Source organism: Corythoichthys intestinalis, chromosome 19, assembly GCF_030265065.1.
Source record: "Corythoichthys intestinalis isolate RoL2023-P3 chromosome 19, ASM3026506v1, whole genome shotgun sequence".
Classification (NCBI taxonomy): domain Eukaryota; kingdom Metazoa; phylum Chordata; class Actinopteri; order Syngnathiformes; family Syngnathidae; genus Corythoichthys; species Corythoichthys intestinalis.
Genome location: NC_080413.1, coordinates 23601226 through 23620461, shown reverse-complemented (window position 1 = coordinate 23620461; position 19236 = coordinate 23601226). Strand labels below are relative to the sequence as shown.

The following is a 19236-nucleotide window of genomic DNA, read 5'->3' as shown; positions in this document are numbered from 1 at the left end:
GTGGGCAGTGCCCACCCATGAACACGCTCTGCCCACCCAAAGAAAACGGGCACAGCGTATGGTATCCCATTCATAGCGTACTGATGTGTTCTAAGTTATTTCCTTTGCGTTGTTACCTCCTTTCACCTTAAATAAATAAATAAATAATTTAAAATGTTGGTTTTGTTCCTAGGGGGCGCTACACACATTTACACATATTTTGATTCTTTTTTTTTTAAAAAAATTTAATTATTTTTTTTTTTTTTTACGTTTTATCAAAGTTTTCACCAGTGTTCACCTGGCTGTTGAGTTTAGTGAGTTTTAAAGCATTCTGAGGGGGTCGAAGTAGGGCTCAAAGCGTCGGCGGGACAAAAAATGACTGCTAGGGGGAATTTGTCTTCGCACGGTATCAAAGATTGCACCTGTCTTGACCTGCCTGCCGATTTTGGTGCATTTTGAAGCATTCTAAGGGGGTCAAATTTCACTCAAACAGCGGCGCCTCCAGAAATTTTTCATGGGGGTGGCCAGATGGGGCCACTTAAAATTTTGGGGTGGCACACCAAAACTAAAAGCCATAATTTCAGGTCAGGGGGAAACTATCAGAAAAACTTAAAGACACGGCTACTAATACTTTGGTGTATTGAGTAATATCTGATGATTTAATTCGCATAGTCCATAACTGTCCGGTCAACATTTTGAGTTCCACAACAATTCTGTTTTATTGTGTTATGTATATATTGGGCATAAGGTGTACATTTAACAAAACAAAATAATTACTGGGGGAAAGCAGGTGTTTGCAGATACAAATAAAAGCAAGTACAGAGGCAATAGTATCTTAACTGGATATTTCCCAACACAATGTTAATGTGAAACAAAAATAATTATTACTGAATGAACAAAACATAAAAAAATACTTCCCAACAGGGATCAACAGATTACCAGGCTATTTGCCTGGTACACCAGACTCACCGCTGTTCCAGCGATTGAGTCTGGCTACCATTCAGCTGATACAATTTCCAGGGCGGAGCAAGCCACAGCATACAGACAGGGGAGTGGACCAATCAGCGACGGGCAGACCTGACGTTAGTAAAACGACGAGGGCAGGACGAGGGACTTGCGCGCGAAAGGAAACATACCAGGAGAGCGGAGTTTATTCGACATGGCTAGCGCGAGACAGACTGTTGTCAATGACTCGTGTCGATGTGTTTTTGGTAATTTAAAACTGATTTTACCGTGGATTGGAACATATTCTCGGCTCTCCTGTTCACCGTCTGTGTTGTTGTGAAGACGACTTCTGACGCGCAAGAGTGACGTTGCTCGTTAAGAACACGTCACGCAAATAAACGAATCTGATTTGTCGATTGATTTTGTACCTGCTCGAGAGGCCGTTAATGGGATGGTTCCCAGACTTTTCTCTCAGTGTTTGAAAAATACAGGGAGAACAGTCTGGCCATGCCAGGCAACCAGGCTATACCGTATGTGCACCATACACTCATATCGTTGCATTTGGGATGAAGTGCATAACTGATGCTACAATAATCTAATGATATACTGGCAACCAGGGTGGCCAGTGGGGTGGCCAACAAATTTATAAGGGGGGCCGTGGCCACCCCTGGTCACTCCCTGGTGGCGCCAATGCGCTCAAAGGGGCTGCGGAACAAAGAATAACTATAATAATAATAATAAAATCGAGGAACCACAATAGGTTGCCTAAAAAAACATTGTCACCTGCATGTCCATGCTGTTTTTTTTTTGCCCCCCCCCCCCCCTCCCAGGTAAGACTAATGCCCACCCACACCTGGCATCCTGGTAACACCACTGTTATTATGTCATGTTTATCGAATGGCACTGTCACAAAATAGCCAGAAAGTGATAACGGCTGTCCTAGTTGAATCACAGCGCGCTTAGCCCATCTAGCTCGATATATATTTGCGTTATCTATGTAGAAAAAAACCCATTCACACATAAAATGGGAGGATGGCAATCTAAGGTTGCCAAGTTATTTAAGAATTCTGCCTGTTTGGGAAATTTCAATTTGAGACAAATTAAACCACATATCGGAATATTCGAAAGTAAATCATATTATCATTGATAAATGTCATGTGAATAAGTCGAAAAAATATACGGATATAAAGTCTTTCGAAACTATATAAGTTTATTTCAGCATTTTTGAGCCACGTGGTAGGGGGATGCAGCATACACTATCTGGCAACCAGCGACTCCTCTGACGTCGGTCGCTTGAGTAGTGCAGTGTGCATCTGGAACTTGTCGCCATCATGTTTGGCAGTGTATGAACATTAGATTTTGAAAATACCATGTTAATTCCATCATTTGCGTATCTTTCTTGGTTTTCCAATGAAACTTTGCTCTGTTAACTGTCAGTAAATGCGTGTAGCTGTGTCGTAATGTATTTGTGTCAACTGTGGTTCATTTTCATCGTATACATTGTCAAGGCAGAATAATCTTGGGAGTAGCAGCAAGGTTAACCCAAGGAGCGGTTGGCTGCTTCCGAGTACGAACGTTCGTTGGCTTGCTATTCCGATCACCATTTCGATTGACTTATGAAAATTGTATCCTGTTACTGAGCTTTTGCGGTGGCGACTCCTGGTGCTCTCTAGCTAAGGAAGCTAGCCGCAACCCCGCCGAGGAAACTAGAAGGTTGTCGTTTTACGAAGCTAAGAAACCTCAGGACTGGCGGAGAAAGTCTGTTAAAACTGGAGCAGACACCGTCACGCTCCCTACTTTAACACGTATGTATTTCACGTTGTTGTGTGGCTACGCGTATTTTTTCTTTCTTTATGTTGTGGCCTTTCATCTATGGCGCTAGTGTAGCATTTTATTGTAAAGCCCCGGCTGCTTTCTGCTATCCTCCCCCGTGCATGATTGTTGTTAACGCGAACGTTGAAATAGGATAACAATGCGTGCGAATAATTGCTAAGTAATAGGCCTGTCGCTGTTGTCCGACAGGCTGCTCGGCGTGACCAGCAAACATGTCTGAGGGCTCCGAGAGCAAGCAGGCCCCGGACACGGTCCAGGAAGCCAAGCCCGAGCCGATGGCCGCTGCGGCCGCGGTTCAAGGCGTGTCGTCGGTTTCTCCCCCCGTGTCCGTGGTCAGCCAGCCCCCCGTCGCGGCCGCCACGGAAGACGAGGAAGAGGAAAGCGAGGACGAGTCGGAGATCTTGGAGGAGAGTCCGTGTGGACGCTGGCAGAAGCGCCGAGAAGAGGTTATTACAAGACTACAGTCACATTACATATACTGTATTACAACTAGGAGTGGGAACCTCTTGTTACCTCACGATACGATACGATTTGCTCACGGTAATGAAGATATGGCGACACATAACATTGGTCAGGAAATCATTCTAGGATATTCTACAAACAACTAATAAATAGAGGTGGGAATCTTTGGGCACCTAACGATTCGATTATGATTACGATTCAGAGGCTACGATTCGATTATTAATCAATTATTGATGACCCCCCCCCCCCCCCCCCCGCTATTAGCTACTTTTAATGTTTTGTACATTAGTTACAAAAACTGTATAAAAAAACAAAAAACGGGCAGGCTTAAATAAACGACTATTTCATTATCAAGTTAACAGTTAAAAACAATAAATAATATACAGTGGTACCTCTACATACGATCGCTTCGACACACGAACTTTTCGACATCCGACGTAAAATTTGACTCGCCATTTGTTTCTACATCCGACGACATGCTCGAAATACGACGACAATGGCAGCACCGCAAACGAATGCACGGCGGATTTTCTTGTGTGACAAATCAACACGTTTCAGAAAAGGTTGGTACAGGTGGTGAAACAAGGAAAAAGTTGAAGCTTACCTTCTAAATGAAGATGCAAATGACAGAAAAATATGAGCGTAGGGTGGCCATCCGTGAAATGGCTCAACAATACATCTCCACTTTCCTCCTCCGACCATCGTTCGCCAGTCTTTATAAGTTAAGCTGACAATTCTTATTGTGGTAACATCTCCAGAGAAATTGCCAGCTTCGCCACATTTTCATCATTTCTTTCACAACTTATTCAACACAAAACGCCTGCTGTCTGCCGCAATTGACGATGTTCTCAAGAAAGCATTGAAAGCGAAAGTAAACTTTCACCCGCTCCCCTCCCTCTTTGTCACGTCAGCGCCGCGGTGCCTTCAGGTACAGAAAAAAACGTCCGCCTTATTAGAACCCGTTTCGTTACACTATTACAGGAATTATTATTATTATTATTATATTATTAATCCGATTTTTAGTTATTATTTATTTGTTTTGCTATATGTAATTGCCATTTGTAATAGTACCAGCAGTATTTTTTAAGGATTTAGTGCAGATTTTTGGGCTGTGGAACGAATTAATGGAATTATAATGTATTCCTATGGGAAAATCCTGCTCGACATACGACCATTTCGACTTACAAACAAGCTCCTGGAACGGATTAACTTCGTATGTAGAGGTACCACTGTACTCAAATCCCCATTCTGTATCAGTAGCTTTAAACTACATTCAATTAATTTAATGTTGTGAATCAACCGTTAAAGTTGTTAAAATTGCTCCCGTTATTCCATAATTTCCCTTTTGTCTACTTTCGACATGTGATAGTGTTAAAACTATTTTAAAGATGGATTCAAGTCAATATTTTACCGATTTAGGAGTATTTTAGATAAAAAGTTAATTAGGTTCGCTTGGAAGGTTCGCTACAACAGCCTTGCAGGGAAGTCTATTGCTTTAAGATGGCGGCCGTTTACTAACGCCCGCATCTAGCTTTCCGCACATGTGCTGCTAACGCCACCGAGTCTATATTGCATCTAGTCCTATATAAATATGATATCAACCGTAACATTATGTGGACGTACTTTGTAGCAGCTGTTGGCAGCAGCCAGGTATGTTGTTGTTGTTTTTTTTTTATCTCGCCGCATGAGTTGAGCTAGAGCCGTGAGTTGAGCATTGGCATTACCCGAGGGGCCGGGTAATGACAAGCATGATGTTTAGCTACTCTCGCTCCGTTCCTCATTGCGTCCCAAAGACCGCGCGGCTTTACTTGACATATTTCAATAATCGGAATTTGGATGTTTGTGAACCGTTCTCGAATCTTCCACAGCCGAATCGCGAATAATCTAAGAATCGGAAATTTCGCACCCCTCTACTAATAAACATAAAAACAAGCTTCTGCTGTGAATTGGAATGAGTTTAACACTAGTAGACATCCAATCCATTTGAATTGGGCAGGTGTTCATTCGCTGCCATCCCTCCCACTTCAAACGGATTGAACGTCGATAGCCGTCAGTGACAGCCAATGCCAGGCGATGAGGTATTTTTGGGCCATTTAAGGTCATTTAACTGTTGATTTTCAGTAACTTCCTGTTGATTTGGGGGTATTTTATGGGTCACTTCCTGTTTATTTTGCGTTACAGAACAGGAAGTGACCTGGGAATCACCCAAATGAATAGGCAGTGACTCAAACTCAACAGGAAATGACCTGTAAATGCCCTGAAAATCAGACAGAATGACTGTGAATCCTCTGGTTTCGAATGAACAAATGTTTCCAGTCTAAATGGATTGGGCGTCAAGCACCGTCAATGTTGCCTTAGGGGCAGTTTACATGGCGACTCTGCGACACAAAGACGCAATGACTGAGTTGCGGACTCGCCTCGCATGCGTATGGTGTCGGTGAAGACGGAAGGCAAAGACGAAAAATTCTGAATCCTGCCTCCAAAGTGGAAGAATCCGATTGCGGGGGGTTGAGGGGGGCTTCTTCGGCATGCATATAGAGGCTCCTGCGGCGCGAGACCGTGTCGTTAACGTCAGCACTTGTACATGTCACATTGGCCGTGCGCAGCGGTGCTACTAAAAAACAGCAAATATGGCGGAATGTCGGCTTTAATTTACTGTTTTAATAATATTTTTAAATATGTTGAACGTTTCAATTTTTGTGCCTTTTTGAACAAAAGAAAAATGACATTGCTGCGAGTGGGCGGGCATATTTTTTTCCGTACTGAGGGAGCTTTGTGGGGTCAAAGTGCATCATTCTCTGTCGCCCAGTAAATCTGCACTGCCCCCTAGGGCCTGGCATGAATACTACATCGTTTTCATGCGGAATCGCGACATTGTTCAAATGGAGACGCAAATGCAAATGCAAATTTGACATTTTTCGTACTCTCGGAGATTCACCATGTAAACGGCAGAGTTAACTGATATTATGGTGGAAGATTTTGGTAGCAACTTGTTGGTTCCCTTTTAAAAAAAAAAATTTTTTTTTATTAACATTTTAAACATTGACACCTTTTCAAAACAATATTTCGATTCTTGGCAGGAGTATATCGATAACCTTTTAGAATACAAAGTATCAAGATATATGACCATTTCGATATTTTGTCACACCCCTAATTACAACCACCTAGAAGTCATTTCTCCGCAATAACAGTGAAGTAGCATTCAAATAGAAGTATAAACACTAGAGGTGGGAATCTTTGGGTCCAGTGGTGTTACCAGGATGCCAGGTGTGGGTGGGCATTGATCTTCCCTGGGGGGCAAAACAAAAGCTACAATGCTCAAGTAGGTTGAAATCCAGCGTAGGGCTACTGCACCTTAAAACATGTTTTGTTTTCTCCTTGAGATAACTTGTTGTGATTTGGTCTAAACAAATAAAAGTTGATTTGATTTTATTTGACTTAGAACACATCCATAACTGAAAAGTATGGAGATGCAGGTGACAAATGTTTTTTTTAGGTAACCTATTGTGGTTCCTCGGTTTTATTATTATTTTTATAGCCCCCAGCCCCTTTGAGCTCAATTTGACCCCCTTAGAATGCTTCAAAATGAACCAAAATCGGCAGGCAGGTCAAGACGGGTGCAATCTTTGATACCGTGTAAAGACAAATTCCAAATATATTATGTAGCGCACCCTAGCAGTCATTCTTTGTCCCGCCGAAACTTTGAGTCCTACTTTGACCCCCTCAGAATGCTTCAAAATTCCACAAACTCAACAGCCAGGTGAACACTGGTAAAAACTTTGATAAAATGTTTAAAAAAAAAAAAAAGAAAAAAGAAATCAAAATATGCGTACATGTGTGTAGCGCCCCCTAGGAACAAAACCAACATTTCATCCCCCCCCCCCCCCCCCCCCCAATTTTTTGTCCAATTTATTTATTTTTTTTAATTTTTGGGTGAAAGAGGAGGTAATAACGCATAGGTTAAAACTTATCAAAGTTAAAACACACCAGTACTACTGTATATGAATGGGATACCATACGTGGTGCCCAGACTGCGGTTAGTACTACATCCAGTTTTCTTTGGGTGGGCAGAGTGTGTCCGTGGGTGGGCACCGCCCACCCCATGCCCCCCCGTTAACGCCCCTGTTTGGGTACCTAACGATTTGATTACGATTCAGAGGCTCTGATTCGGTTATAAATCGATTATTGATGTCACCTAACCTAAAGGAATTGCGACATTGTTTGAATGGAGACGGAACTATATAGATGCAAACATGAAATTATTCGTCTTCTCGGAGAGTCACCATGTAAAAGGCCCCTCATTTACATTTTTTTTGGTGTGTTCAATATATTTATTCAGATTTAGCATTGGAAAGAGATACTTATAAGACATGGCTTTTCCCCAAAAATATCAGTCTTCATTAAATGCTTCATTGAGTGAGTCATCTGAAATCTACTTGTGCTGCTAAGAACAGCACACAACACAATGTGTTGCCATACCATACTACAGCCAATATTTAAAAAGTTTAACAAATCTGCGCCTTTGAAAGGTAGTATTCTGAAGCTTCTCTGGCAAGTTCAAAGCAGCGCCCTTGTCAGTAGAGGTCCTTCTTAGCCAATTCGATGCCAGGAATGTTAGGCAATAGCCAATGGCAGCGCAGCTATTAGTATGTTACATTCGTAATCTGTGGAAGGTTTCGTATCCTGAAATTTCCTTCGTAACAAGAGGGAATATTTTCCCATTGAGGCATGTCTTAACCTGAAAATTCTGTATGTAGAGTCGTTCGTAAGTAGAGGTACTACTGGGCCTATTAATAAGTAAAATAGTACACATATATATATATATATATATATATATATATATACATATATATATATATATATATGGCAGAAAACACAGACAAGACTGAAAAAGCAGTTTCTGCTCTTGCACTCCTTTTTAAAAGAAACTGCTGTATTTTAAGCTAAAACAACTGTTGTGTTTGATAGAACAATATGTCTATATGCTGCCATAGCAGATTCATGGCGCATGAAGCCCCTGAACTATTTTTAATTTGTCCGTTTTACCCTGAAAACTCCCGTTTACAAACGTCGCGCAACCGCTTTTGTTTTAACCCAGCCATAAAACAAAGGTAATTAATTATATTTATTATTCAAAATGTCTGTCGTTTTTAGCTTAGAATCATTAATTGGTGTCTGTATTTCGTTTTAAAAAAAAAAAAACGACTTTAAAAAATTATTCACTCACATATTTCAAACTTAAACATTATGTCACGATGAAAAAAATGGCGTCTGTAAAAAAGCCACGGATATCTACCTAATAACTATCGCTTAATTGAAATTTTTTTGTTACTGTCGCATTTTCTCCGATATTTTAGATGAGAAATAACAAAAAAACAAAAAAAAAATTGAAAAAAACGTTTAAAAGGCAAAACATATGAAAAAGAAAATCTCGACCACTCCTTGACGTCTGCGATTTCTGCATCGCGACCCTTGTTATATTACCATGTTTCACATATAAACCCCCCCCAAAATCCAGCTATGGCCATTCATAGCTGTGTTTTGACACTCAGTGATACATAAAACGTGGAGTTTTTGGATCAGAACATGATAAGTATGCGATAATATCTCGTTAAAGTCATGGCGTCTCTAATTCTGTTCCCGCGTGCTCTCACCTTCAGATAGGGTTTTGCTGTTTAAAAAAATTTTTTTTTTTTTTTAAATGCCTTCCTGCTCAAATTTTTTCTTCACCCAGAAAATTGAGATTTTAAGCTTTCCAATGATTCCAATGATGTATCACACATGCATATCGGACAATTTTGAAAGTTGGCTAAATTGGGGGTCTCAGAGCGGAACTTCAAGTCACCTGAGTGTTTTCCGCCATGTATATAATATTTAAAAAAAAAAAAAAACTTATGTACTAACCAGGAGTCGCGTTAACCGAATATTTTCCGTCGTTGACCGGTTTTTTAAAACGGTGACGGAAAAAACTGAAGTCCATCCGTCATTTTGACAGGTTGCAATTCACACCCCAGACCACAGGGTGGCGAGTGAGCATATTAATTAGCTATTGTCTCTCTTGATGCATGACGCCGTTGGCCTTACTCGGAAAAATGTCAAGGCAACTGAGCGTCCGAACTAAGGCTACGTTCATACTACAGGTCTTAATGCACGAATCCGATTTTTTCGTGTTTTTCCGACTCGAGTGAGGCATTAACTTGACGGTTTGAACGTGACAAGTCGCATAGAACAGGACCATTTCAAATCCGATCTGGGTCAGTTTCGTATGTGGTCTAAATCCGATCTGGGCCACATTTTCCCAGACTGTCGCGGCGGTCTGTACTGTCCAGTCCCGCAAATCGGATTTAATGCAGCAATTACGTCATCAAAAAGCGAGAGACGTTACGGTAGCGATGCAGCAGTGCGTTATTAGCGCCTAGCTTGCCTTGAACACGGCTTTTTAGGAAGGGTCGGACTTGACAACAGTCATAAAAAAATAAAAATAGGTTTGAGGATAAGCCTGAGAATGATCGGTGTTCTCTCTGCTCCATATAAGCAATATTTCAACATTGCTTACACGGCCGAGAGTCGGGGCAAACTGCCTGTATGTGTGTGTGACATGCACGAACAGTGCGTGCATGCTATCGATCCATATACTTTGAATATAAGACTAAACGGGGATTATATATGCCTGTTATTTGTGTACTCTTTTTAACAGCAACAAGCCTATGGCTACGTTCATACTACAGGTCTTAATGCACGAATCCGATTTTTTGTCATATCTGCGCACTAATTCGCAGTCCGACATGCGCTGAGCATCAAAACAAATGACCATACAATCACACATGCTGGCTGTCATCCGTCATTCCAAGGATATCATATTTTGCTTATTAAAAAGAGGACACAAATAACAGGCATAAATAATCCCTGTACAGGTTTATATTCAAAGTATATGGATCGATAGCATGCACGCACTGTTCGTGCATGTCACACACACTTAGGAGTAGTTTGCCCCGACTCTCGGCCGTGTAAGCAATCTTGAAATATTGCTTATATGGAGCAGAGAGAAAACCGATCATTCTCAGGCTTATCCTCAAACCTTTTTTTTTTTTTTTTTAATGACTTGTCAAGTCCGACCCTTCCTAAAAAGCCGTGTTCAAGGCAAGCTAGGCGCTAATAACGCACAGCTGCTTGATGTGTGATGGCGCGGTGTGGATTCTCTGTTAAGCTTGTTCGGACAGAATATTAATTAAAGATGAATGAACACTAAATACTATTGAATATGTCATTATTAACATTTTAAAAATTTAAGTGATAGGTAAAAATAGATTGACCGGATTTTTATGACACTGTCAGTCAAAATGACAGACAACGAAAAAGTCTAGCGCAACCTCTGGTACTAACATTTAGGAACAAAGTCAAGCATCACATACATGCAACACAAACAGTTGACATTAAAAAGTTAAAGAAGTAGCTAAATTAAGTAAACACTGGAAATAAATTTTAATGCAATCATTGATTACATTGATTCATCCAACCCTGAAAACTCAGTCTGTATGTAAAAACCAGACACTTGAATTTAGTTAACTAATTGCAAATAAATAATAAATTATATATTATAAATAATGTAATTGTAAAATCTACAGATATGTAATGTACTTAGGGAAAAAAGTTGTATTGTAAATTCAATATGATATCATTCTTTTGTGCGTAGGGTTGGGGGGGGTAATTATCCTATTTCAACAAAATGCCGATGAAATTATTTTCGCTTATTGCGTACTTACCTTGTATACGCTTATAAGGGTATAATTATAAAAGTAAAAGGTTGTCGGTAAAACATGCTACTTAACCTACATAAGTAGAGTAATAAAGTATTTGTACTTAGTTACTTCCTAACCATTGCATTACAGTGAAAACAAGGTTTTTATTTTCCTCCCTGAAGGTGAATCAACGAAATGTACCCGGCATCGATAACGCCTACTTAGCCATGGACACAGAGGAGGGAGTTGAGGTGGTGTGGAATGAAGTCATGTTCTCAGAAAGGAAAAACTTCAAGTTACAAGAGGTTGGTTGATATTGTCCAGAGTTTGCAAACTGTCTATTGCACTGTGGTATCTAAACAATTTTTTCCAAAGGACAGTGAGCCCGTTTATGGTGGGTGATATTCTGGGTGTTTGACATTGAAAAGAAACATCTATAGTTGTTCTCAACACTTCAAAATACTAAAATTGATTATAGCTTACTGCTGAAAAGTTCTGCTCCGATGGCATTTGTTATTGCTTTGGCTCCATATATATATATATTTACCAAGAGTGTTGGACTTGTCTTTTACCTAATAAGCTCTTTGTGGATTCCCAAACAACTGCCCCCATCATATTACATAATTGCCCCTGCAGTTGTGACTGTTATGGCTAGTTTGGCAGGCCTCATAAAATAATGTTAGAGGCTGCGAGCCTTGTCTGTCAACTCTGGTACAAAGCAGAATGTTTTATATTCTTGGTCAAAAATAGTCGTCATTAAAGGTCGACTGATATATCGACCAGGCGATATATGTTTTTTTTTTTTTTTGCAACATCAGGCAGCCGCCATTCCACAAAAAAAAAAAAAATTAAGCCGATAAAAATGGATTTTGATTAGGCATCTGTGTTGGCAACTGTGGCCGCCACTGACTGATGGTAGGACCCCGGAAGGACCCTGCAGAAGCGTCAAGGCAGGCTGTCACAGGAGGCTTCGGGTTTGCCTGTTTTGTAAATATTGCTATTAAGATTTTTTTTGTTATCTTGCATGAGAGAATATGCAATGTTGCTTTAGCCTTTTAAGGTGTTTAGTGGGTGATCCTTAAACTCTAAATTGAGCTTGTAGTGTTAGCGTAGCATTTGCGTTAGCATTAGCTTTTAGCTTTACCATAGCGAGCATCCTCTTAAACTCTCATTCTCACTTGTTAACATCTCGTTGTGACGTCCTGGTCGGTCTCAGGTCATCATTGTAAAGTTGAGGCTGTTGAAGCAATTTAAAAGAAATTACCTTTATAATCAACAGGCTTTAAAAAAAAAAAAAGTATATCTTCTAACAAAATCGTCTGAAATTGTTTTTTAGACATTGGCATCCGCATTTGAAAATTCCATATCGGTCGACCTCTAGTCGTCATCACACATTTATATACGGAAATATAAAGTTTGCTACTTTAGTTAGCAATGCCATGTTAAAAATGCCATTTCATATTACCAACCAATGAAATGGCATTTTTCGTGTTGCTGTCGTAGGAACAGAACCCATTACGGTAATGTTCTTTGTAGTTTTTTACTGCCGAATTGTAATATTGTTAGAAAAATATTGCATGGATTGCAACATACTCTTATGATTCCCCAAATAAAATTGCTCCGCTCTTTATGTACTTAAAATCATTCTCAGTTTAGCGCAGTTACGTAACTTTGGTATCAACTTGTGGTTTCTAAAGACATTTCTCTCTTTAGCTGTGGGGTGTCTTTTGGCACAGCCTGTGCTGTTCCGTACCATGACTTCATTACCAACAAACTGAAGGCTTTCAGTAATATACTAGTTTTAAGCTGCTTAAAACAAGTGGTCAGACCTGTTGCCTGCAGCACAAAAAACAGAGGACATACTGTTCCTATTGAGTTGCACATATTTAAAGAGGGTGTAGAGCAAAGTAAGATAAGGTGAGTGGATGTGACTTTTCAACATGTGTCTGAGACATTTATATCAACTGAATCTCCTGCAGGTGAACAGAAAATTTAAAATGGGAGTGTCAAGTGCTCAGTCTAATCTTTAACTGTTTTCTAAGTAAATATACACAGTTTTGCTTGAGTAATTAGCCCCATTTTTTTTCAGCGTTTAGTGTTAGGTACTTGTTGCCTGGCATTCACACAAAAGCCTTTGTTTAATGCTGAACTCCCATTGTTCTCCACAGGAAAAGGTCAAGGCGGTGTTTGACAATTTGATCCAGTTGGAGCACTTGAACATAGTCAAGTTCCACAAGTACTGGGCTGACGTCAAGGAGAACAGAGCCCGGGTAGGTGGACAGCGCTCGCATAACACGGGGCTTGTGTTACGATGGTGATTTTGACTCGTTCGCTTGTTAACCTTTTCCTGCCCAGGTCATTTTCATCACTGAGTACATGTCTTCGGGGAGTCTCAAACAGTTTCTGAAAAAGACCAAGAAGAACCATAAGACCATGAATGAAAAGGTGTGGAAGATAACATTATCTGTCAGTGGATGATCATGTTTGAGTACTGTTGATGGCGATAGATGTCCAACTCATTGTTGTCAAAATGGGATGGATGTCTGTCACCATCTATAGCGGTGAATAGCAGTGAATGTGTTTTAGTAAGATTTGTGTGACGTTCAGTGGTGCTTCTACTTACAGTATTAACTGGTTCTGGAAGTAGTCTCATAAACCGAAAATTTCGTAACTAGAGACGCTTTTTACATGTAAATGCCTCAATCTGTTCCAAGCACAAACCGCATTAAAACCGTATTAAAATTGGGACTGTCCCAAACAGTTATTTTCCCCCCGATTTAATGATTTGTCCACTAGTGTAATAATTTTTTAACAACTTTTTTTTTAATCTCTCAGTTAAATTTTTGTTGATAATTATTAATTCACAAAAACATTTTCGAACACTAAATTCTTTATTAAAGTATAAATAAACACATGAATAACAATAATAATTCACAAACAATGAGGTCAAATACTGGTGGCATTAACTAGTGCAAAAGAATGGAATGTAAACAGATTCAAAACACTGCGACTTCAGTTTTCCAACAGGATTCAAAACAATTTTCTCTTTTTCTAAGAGTGAGCACCAGCAGAGTAGATAAATAAATGTCACGTATGACTGAAATATATGAAAAAACGTATTGATGCACGTTGATATGGCACTACGACGGAGTATTAGGGCCAAATAAATACATTTTAAAAAACAACGAGATTGAAGTCGTACTATTGCTACGAGAAAAAAGTCGTATTATTATGTAGGGGTAATGTAGCTGTGAGCCGCTACGCACTTTACATAGATGTACCTTAGCTGGGAGCTACGACGAAGCATTAGTATAGATTCTTCTATTGATTATAATTTGATGTAGATGAAGCGAAATAGTAACAATTTCCTTATTTGTAAAATCGATTCTAAAACACAACATGCTTTCAATATTGTTGACTTTAAAGAAGGCGGCAACGCGCTAGGTAAAGTACGTAGCTGCTTATTCAGCTATATTAGCCCAGCATTATCCCCTAATACTCTTTCGTACGACCCACATAAAGGGACCTTCAATAACAAATGTGTTTTATATGGACTTACGATCCGCCAGCTTGTTGTCTTCTGTCCTCTTCCAAAATTATACCTGGATGACGGCGCTTCAGGTGTTCATTCATGGTCGACATGCTGCCGTGGTATGCAAACTCGACATTGCAGAGACTGCGCATGACAGTGACATCCTCCTTTTTTTTTTTTTTTAATTTTATTTTTTTATTTATTTTTTTTATTTTTTTTGTGAAAATAAATTAGGGCTGTCAAAATTATAGCGTTAACGGGCGGTAATTAATTTTTTAAATTAATCACGCTAAAATATTTGATGCAATTAACGCACATGCCCAACTCAGACAGATTTAAATGACAGTACAGTGAAATGCCCACATGTTAATTGTTTTATGGAGTTTTGCCGCCCTCTGCTGGCGCTTGGGTGCGACTGATTTTATAGGCTTCAGCACCCATGAGCATTGTGTAAGTAATTATTGACATCAACAATGGCGGGCTACTAGTTTATTTTTTGATTGAAATTTTTACAAATTTTATTAAAACGAAAACATTAAGAGGGGTTTTAATATAAAATTTCTATAACTTGTACTAACATTAATCTTTTAAGAACTACAAGTCTTTCTATCCATGGATCGCTTTAACAGAATGTTAATAATGTTAATGCCATCTTGTTGATTTATTGTTATAATAAACAAATACAGTCCTTATGTACCGTATGTTGAATGTATTTATCCATCTTGTGTCTTATCTTTCCATTCCAACAATAATTTACAGAAAAATATGGCATATTTTATAGATGGTTTGAATTGCGATTAATTGAGATTAATTACGATTAATTAATTTTTAAGCTGTAATTAACCCGATTAAAAATTTTAATCGTTTGACAGCCCTAAAATAAATCTATGCTCTTGCCCTCTAGTCTGCTTTTTGGGCTTTGTGCCGCTTTCCCCGTTTGCATCCCGAGTCTCCACCAATCTCAACTTTCCACGCATCTATATATATGTTATTTTAACTTGCTTTTAACCATCAACGGGATGTTGTGCTCGTCGACACATTTACGGCATTGAAAATTTTGACCAGTCGGGACGGCTCTAATTAAAACAACAGCCAAACATTTATTTGAATCATTCCATATACCTAAGCTAACTGTTAATACCTTTGATGAAGTAGATAATAGAACAAAATGCGAAGAAGAAAATACATCTTTTGAGTGAGGCAATGTCCTCTTTCACGAGATTGATAGTGCCTATGATATCGCCTGTCTTCGTGACCCAAAAATGCGAGAAGACCTATGCTCTAATGTGCTACTAATGTAATGAACCGTCTGTGGGCTTTAAAAAAATGCACATTTGGCTTAGACGTCGATCCACGATAGCAACAATAACATTGTCATCTATGCACGTCATCAGACCAGTAGGAGAGCAGGATACTGAAAGGGATGGGTAAGATTACGACCAATAGGGCAGCAGGATCTGATGGCGCAACATTTAATAGCAGGAAGTACATACATTTTACAGTATTGTGTAGTATTTTTGCCTCTCGTAACCTGAAATTCCTTTCTTAACAAGAGGCAATCTTTTTCCCGTTTAAATATGTTGTAACCTGAAAATAATGTTTGTAGACACCTAAGTAGAGGTACCACTGTACTTTCATCATTAAAACTCAAGGGTCAAGAATTACACAGTTTGCTTTATTACTTCCCTTGGAATGTTGTTTTATGTTTGCTTTTATTGAAATTGTGTGTCAGGCTTGGAAGCGCTGGTGCACACAAATACTGTCTGCTCTCAGGTGGGCCTTTTGTTTTCCCTTCTAATTCAAATCAATTATGTGCAGTTTCCTATTCATGTGCGCTTTCCTATCCGCCGCAGCTACTTGCACTCGTGTGAACCTGCCATAATTCACGGCAACCTGACGTGCGACACAATCTTCATCCAGCACAACGGTCTCATCAAGATTGGCTCAGGTAGAAGAATGAAGAGGACCATCGGGGGAAATATCGTCATGTTTGAGTAATGGGAGCTCATCTCTTTCTTTTATTCCAGTGGCGCCAGACACTATTAACAATCATGTAAAAACATGTCGAGAAGAACAGAAGAGCCTTCATTTCTTCGCTCCGGAATACGGAGGTACGCGCTGATCTTTTGTTTGTCGCAAACTGGAATTGATGACGCTTTTTTTTTTTCCCCTTTTTTACAGCTGTTGCCAATGTTACCACTGCGGTGGATATCTATTCCTTTGGAATGTGCGCCTTAGAGGTGAGGGTTTTGCATTCAGTGTGCTTTTGTATCTCTAGAATACAGGGCTGTTTTTCTTGAGCGTTTTATTTTAGTGTTAATTAAGACCTCCGTGAAGTTGGCCTTTCCATCAGACGCAAATTTATAGAAAAATTATGTCTAGAACTGAAACGATTACTTGAATAATTCGAGTAACTCGAGTTTAAAAATTGATCGAGGCATTTTCTCCGTCTCGAGGAATCGTTAATTTTGCCAGCTCTAAGCATGACGTTTTGCCCGGACTACTTTTAATGCGGCACAATGCGCTGACATCACGTGCGTAGAGGAAGAAGCAATAATACCTGACTGCAGCCAACAGCCGCTACAAACTACGCCAACGTTACTCCAAACCACACTCACGTGACGCTACGGTTGTAGCGTCTGATGCGTCTCATAGATACCACATATATATAGAACTAGATGCGAAATGACAGACTCGCCGGCGTTGGCACATGGCGTAAAACATAGACAAGACTGAATAAAATGAAGGCATTTAATTTAGGGCTGTCAAAATTAACACGTTAACGCGCGGTAATTAATTTTTTAAATTAATCACGTTAAAATATTTGACGCAATTAACGCACATGTCCCGCTCAGACAGTATTCTGCCTTTTGATAAGTTTTACAGCAAGGCTTTTTGTGCTAACAGCGAACTCTTGTGGTCGCTTTGCGACATGGTTTATTGTTTTTCGTTCAATATGGCTGCACGACGTCTCTGTTGTGCTTATATGATCCTTGGACAAGATTTGTCCGTAAGTATGGTTGTTGTAAAGAATGTACATATTATGTTAATAAGCGAAATGTCATATTTTTTGTATGAGACGCTTTTTGTTTATGTTTAGTTAACCTGTATAGCGTGCTAAGCTAACGTTGTTGCTAATGCAACGCTTGTGTACTTTTTTTTGTAGTTTTAAAGGGGACAATGGTTTGAGGCCAATTTATTAATAAATCCGATGAAAAAGGAAGAAGTCTGATTATTAAGGCGTCGTTCACTTGCTGTCTAGCGTTGGAAAAAGTAGACGCTTCGGAGTGAGGACAGCATAGACAGATTTAAATGACAGTAGAGTGAAATGCCCACTACAGTCCTTATGTACTGTATGTTGAATGTATATATATATATCCATCTTGTGTCTTATCTTTCCATTCCAACAATTTATTTTACAGAATATATATATAATTCACAGAAAAATATGGCATATTTTATAGATGGTTTGAATTGCGATTAATTGCGATTAATTACGATTAATTAATTTTTGAGCCGTAATTAACTCGATTAAAAATTTTAATCGTTTGACAGCCCTAATTTAATTATATGTATTATTCAAAATGTCATTTTTAGCTTATAATCATTGATTGATGTGTAATATTTTGTAAAAAAAAAAAAAAAACGTATAAAATAACTTTTTTTTTTTTCTTACTCGCATATTTTAAACTTTTAAACAAATGAGCTCACAATGAAAAAAATTGTGTCTGTAAAAAAGTCTACCTCATAACTATCGCTTAATTGTAGTTTTTTGTTATCGTCGCATTTTGTCCGATATATTTGATGATAAATAGTAGATCCAAACAAAGAAAAATTGAGAAAAAAAAATGTTTAAAAGGGTAAATATATGAAAAAGAAAATCTCGACCACTCCTTGATGTCTGCGATTTCTGCATCGCGACACTTGTTATATGACCATGTTTCACCCATAAAATCCCCCAAAAATCCAGCTGTGGCCATTCACAGCTGTGTCTTCACTCTTAGTGATACATGCTACATGGAGTTTTTGGACCGAAACAAGGTAAGTACGCAATAATATCTCGTTAAAGTCATGGCGTCTGTAATTCTGCTCTCGCGTGCTCTCACCTCCAGATAGGGTTTTGCTGTTTAAAAAACTTTTTTTTTTTTTTTTTTTTTTTTTTAAAATGCCCTCCTGTTCAAAATTTTTCTCCCCCCAGAAAATTGAGATTTTAAGCTTTCCAATGATGTATCACACATGCATATCGGACAACTTTGAAATATGGCCAAATTGGGGGTCTCAGAGCGTAACTTCAAGTCACCTGAGGTTTTTCAGCCACATGTATATAGAACTAGATTCGAAATGACGGACTCGCTGGCGTTAGTAAACAGGTGCCATCTTAAAGCAGTACACTTCTCAGCGCTAATAAATAAGATTAACGTTACTGTACCTTGCTAACGTAACGTTAGCCATGCTGAGGACTAGGTTTCTCTTAATTACGACTACTGTCGATGCGTGGCTAACGTGTCTTACATACAAGCTTTATTTAATCTGTAAAAACACAGCGCTGTAGAGTGATGAGGGTGTAAAATAAAAACATAATAAAGCTAACTGTCAATTTTAGCTCGGTAGTCATAGCTGGATAAAACACCCAAGTAGCACTGGTGTTGCCTGGCACGGCCAGACTGTTCTCTCTTATTTTTCAAACACTGAGAGAATAGTCTGGGGCACAGCCCATTAACGGCCTCTCGAGCAAGTACAAAATCA

At 39.2% G+C, this 19236-nt stretch overlaps 1 protein-coding gene across 1 annotated transcript in view; it reads left to right on the top strand.

Moving 5' to 3' along the window:
• Positions 1 to 2219: 2219 nt before the first annotated feature.
• Positions 2220 to 19236, top strand: part of nrbp1 (nuclear receptor binding protein 1) — a 30209-nt gene continuing 13192 nt past the window's right edge. Inside the window, exons 1-9 of the mRNA XM_057823147.1 lie at positions 2220 to 2729; positions 2947 to 3203; positions 11141 to 11263; positions 13127 to 13228; positions 13314 to 13403; positions 16223 to 16263; positions 16344 to 16438; positions 16518 to 16601; positions 16672 to 16730. Of these exons, the coding sequence (XP_057679130.1) occupies positions 2970 to 3203; positions 11141 to 11263; positions 13127 to 13228; positions 13314 to 13403; positions 16223 to 16263; positions 16344 to 16438; positions 16518 to 16601; positions 16672 to 16730 (828 nt within the window). The 5' untranslated portion in view covers positions 2220 to 2729; positions 2947 to 2969. The remainder of the gene's footprint in view (positions 2730 to 2946; positions 3204 to 11140; positions 11264 to 13126; positions 13229 to 13313; positions 13404 to 16222; positions 16264 to 16343; positions 16439 to 16517; positions 16602 to 16671; positions 16731 to 19236) is intronic.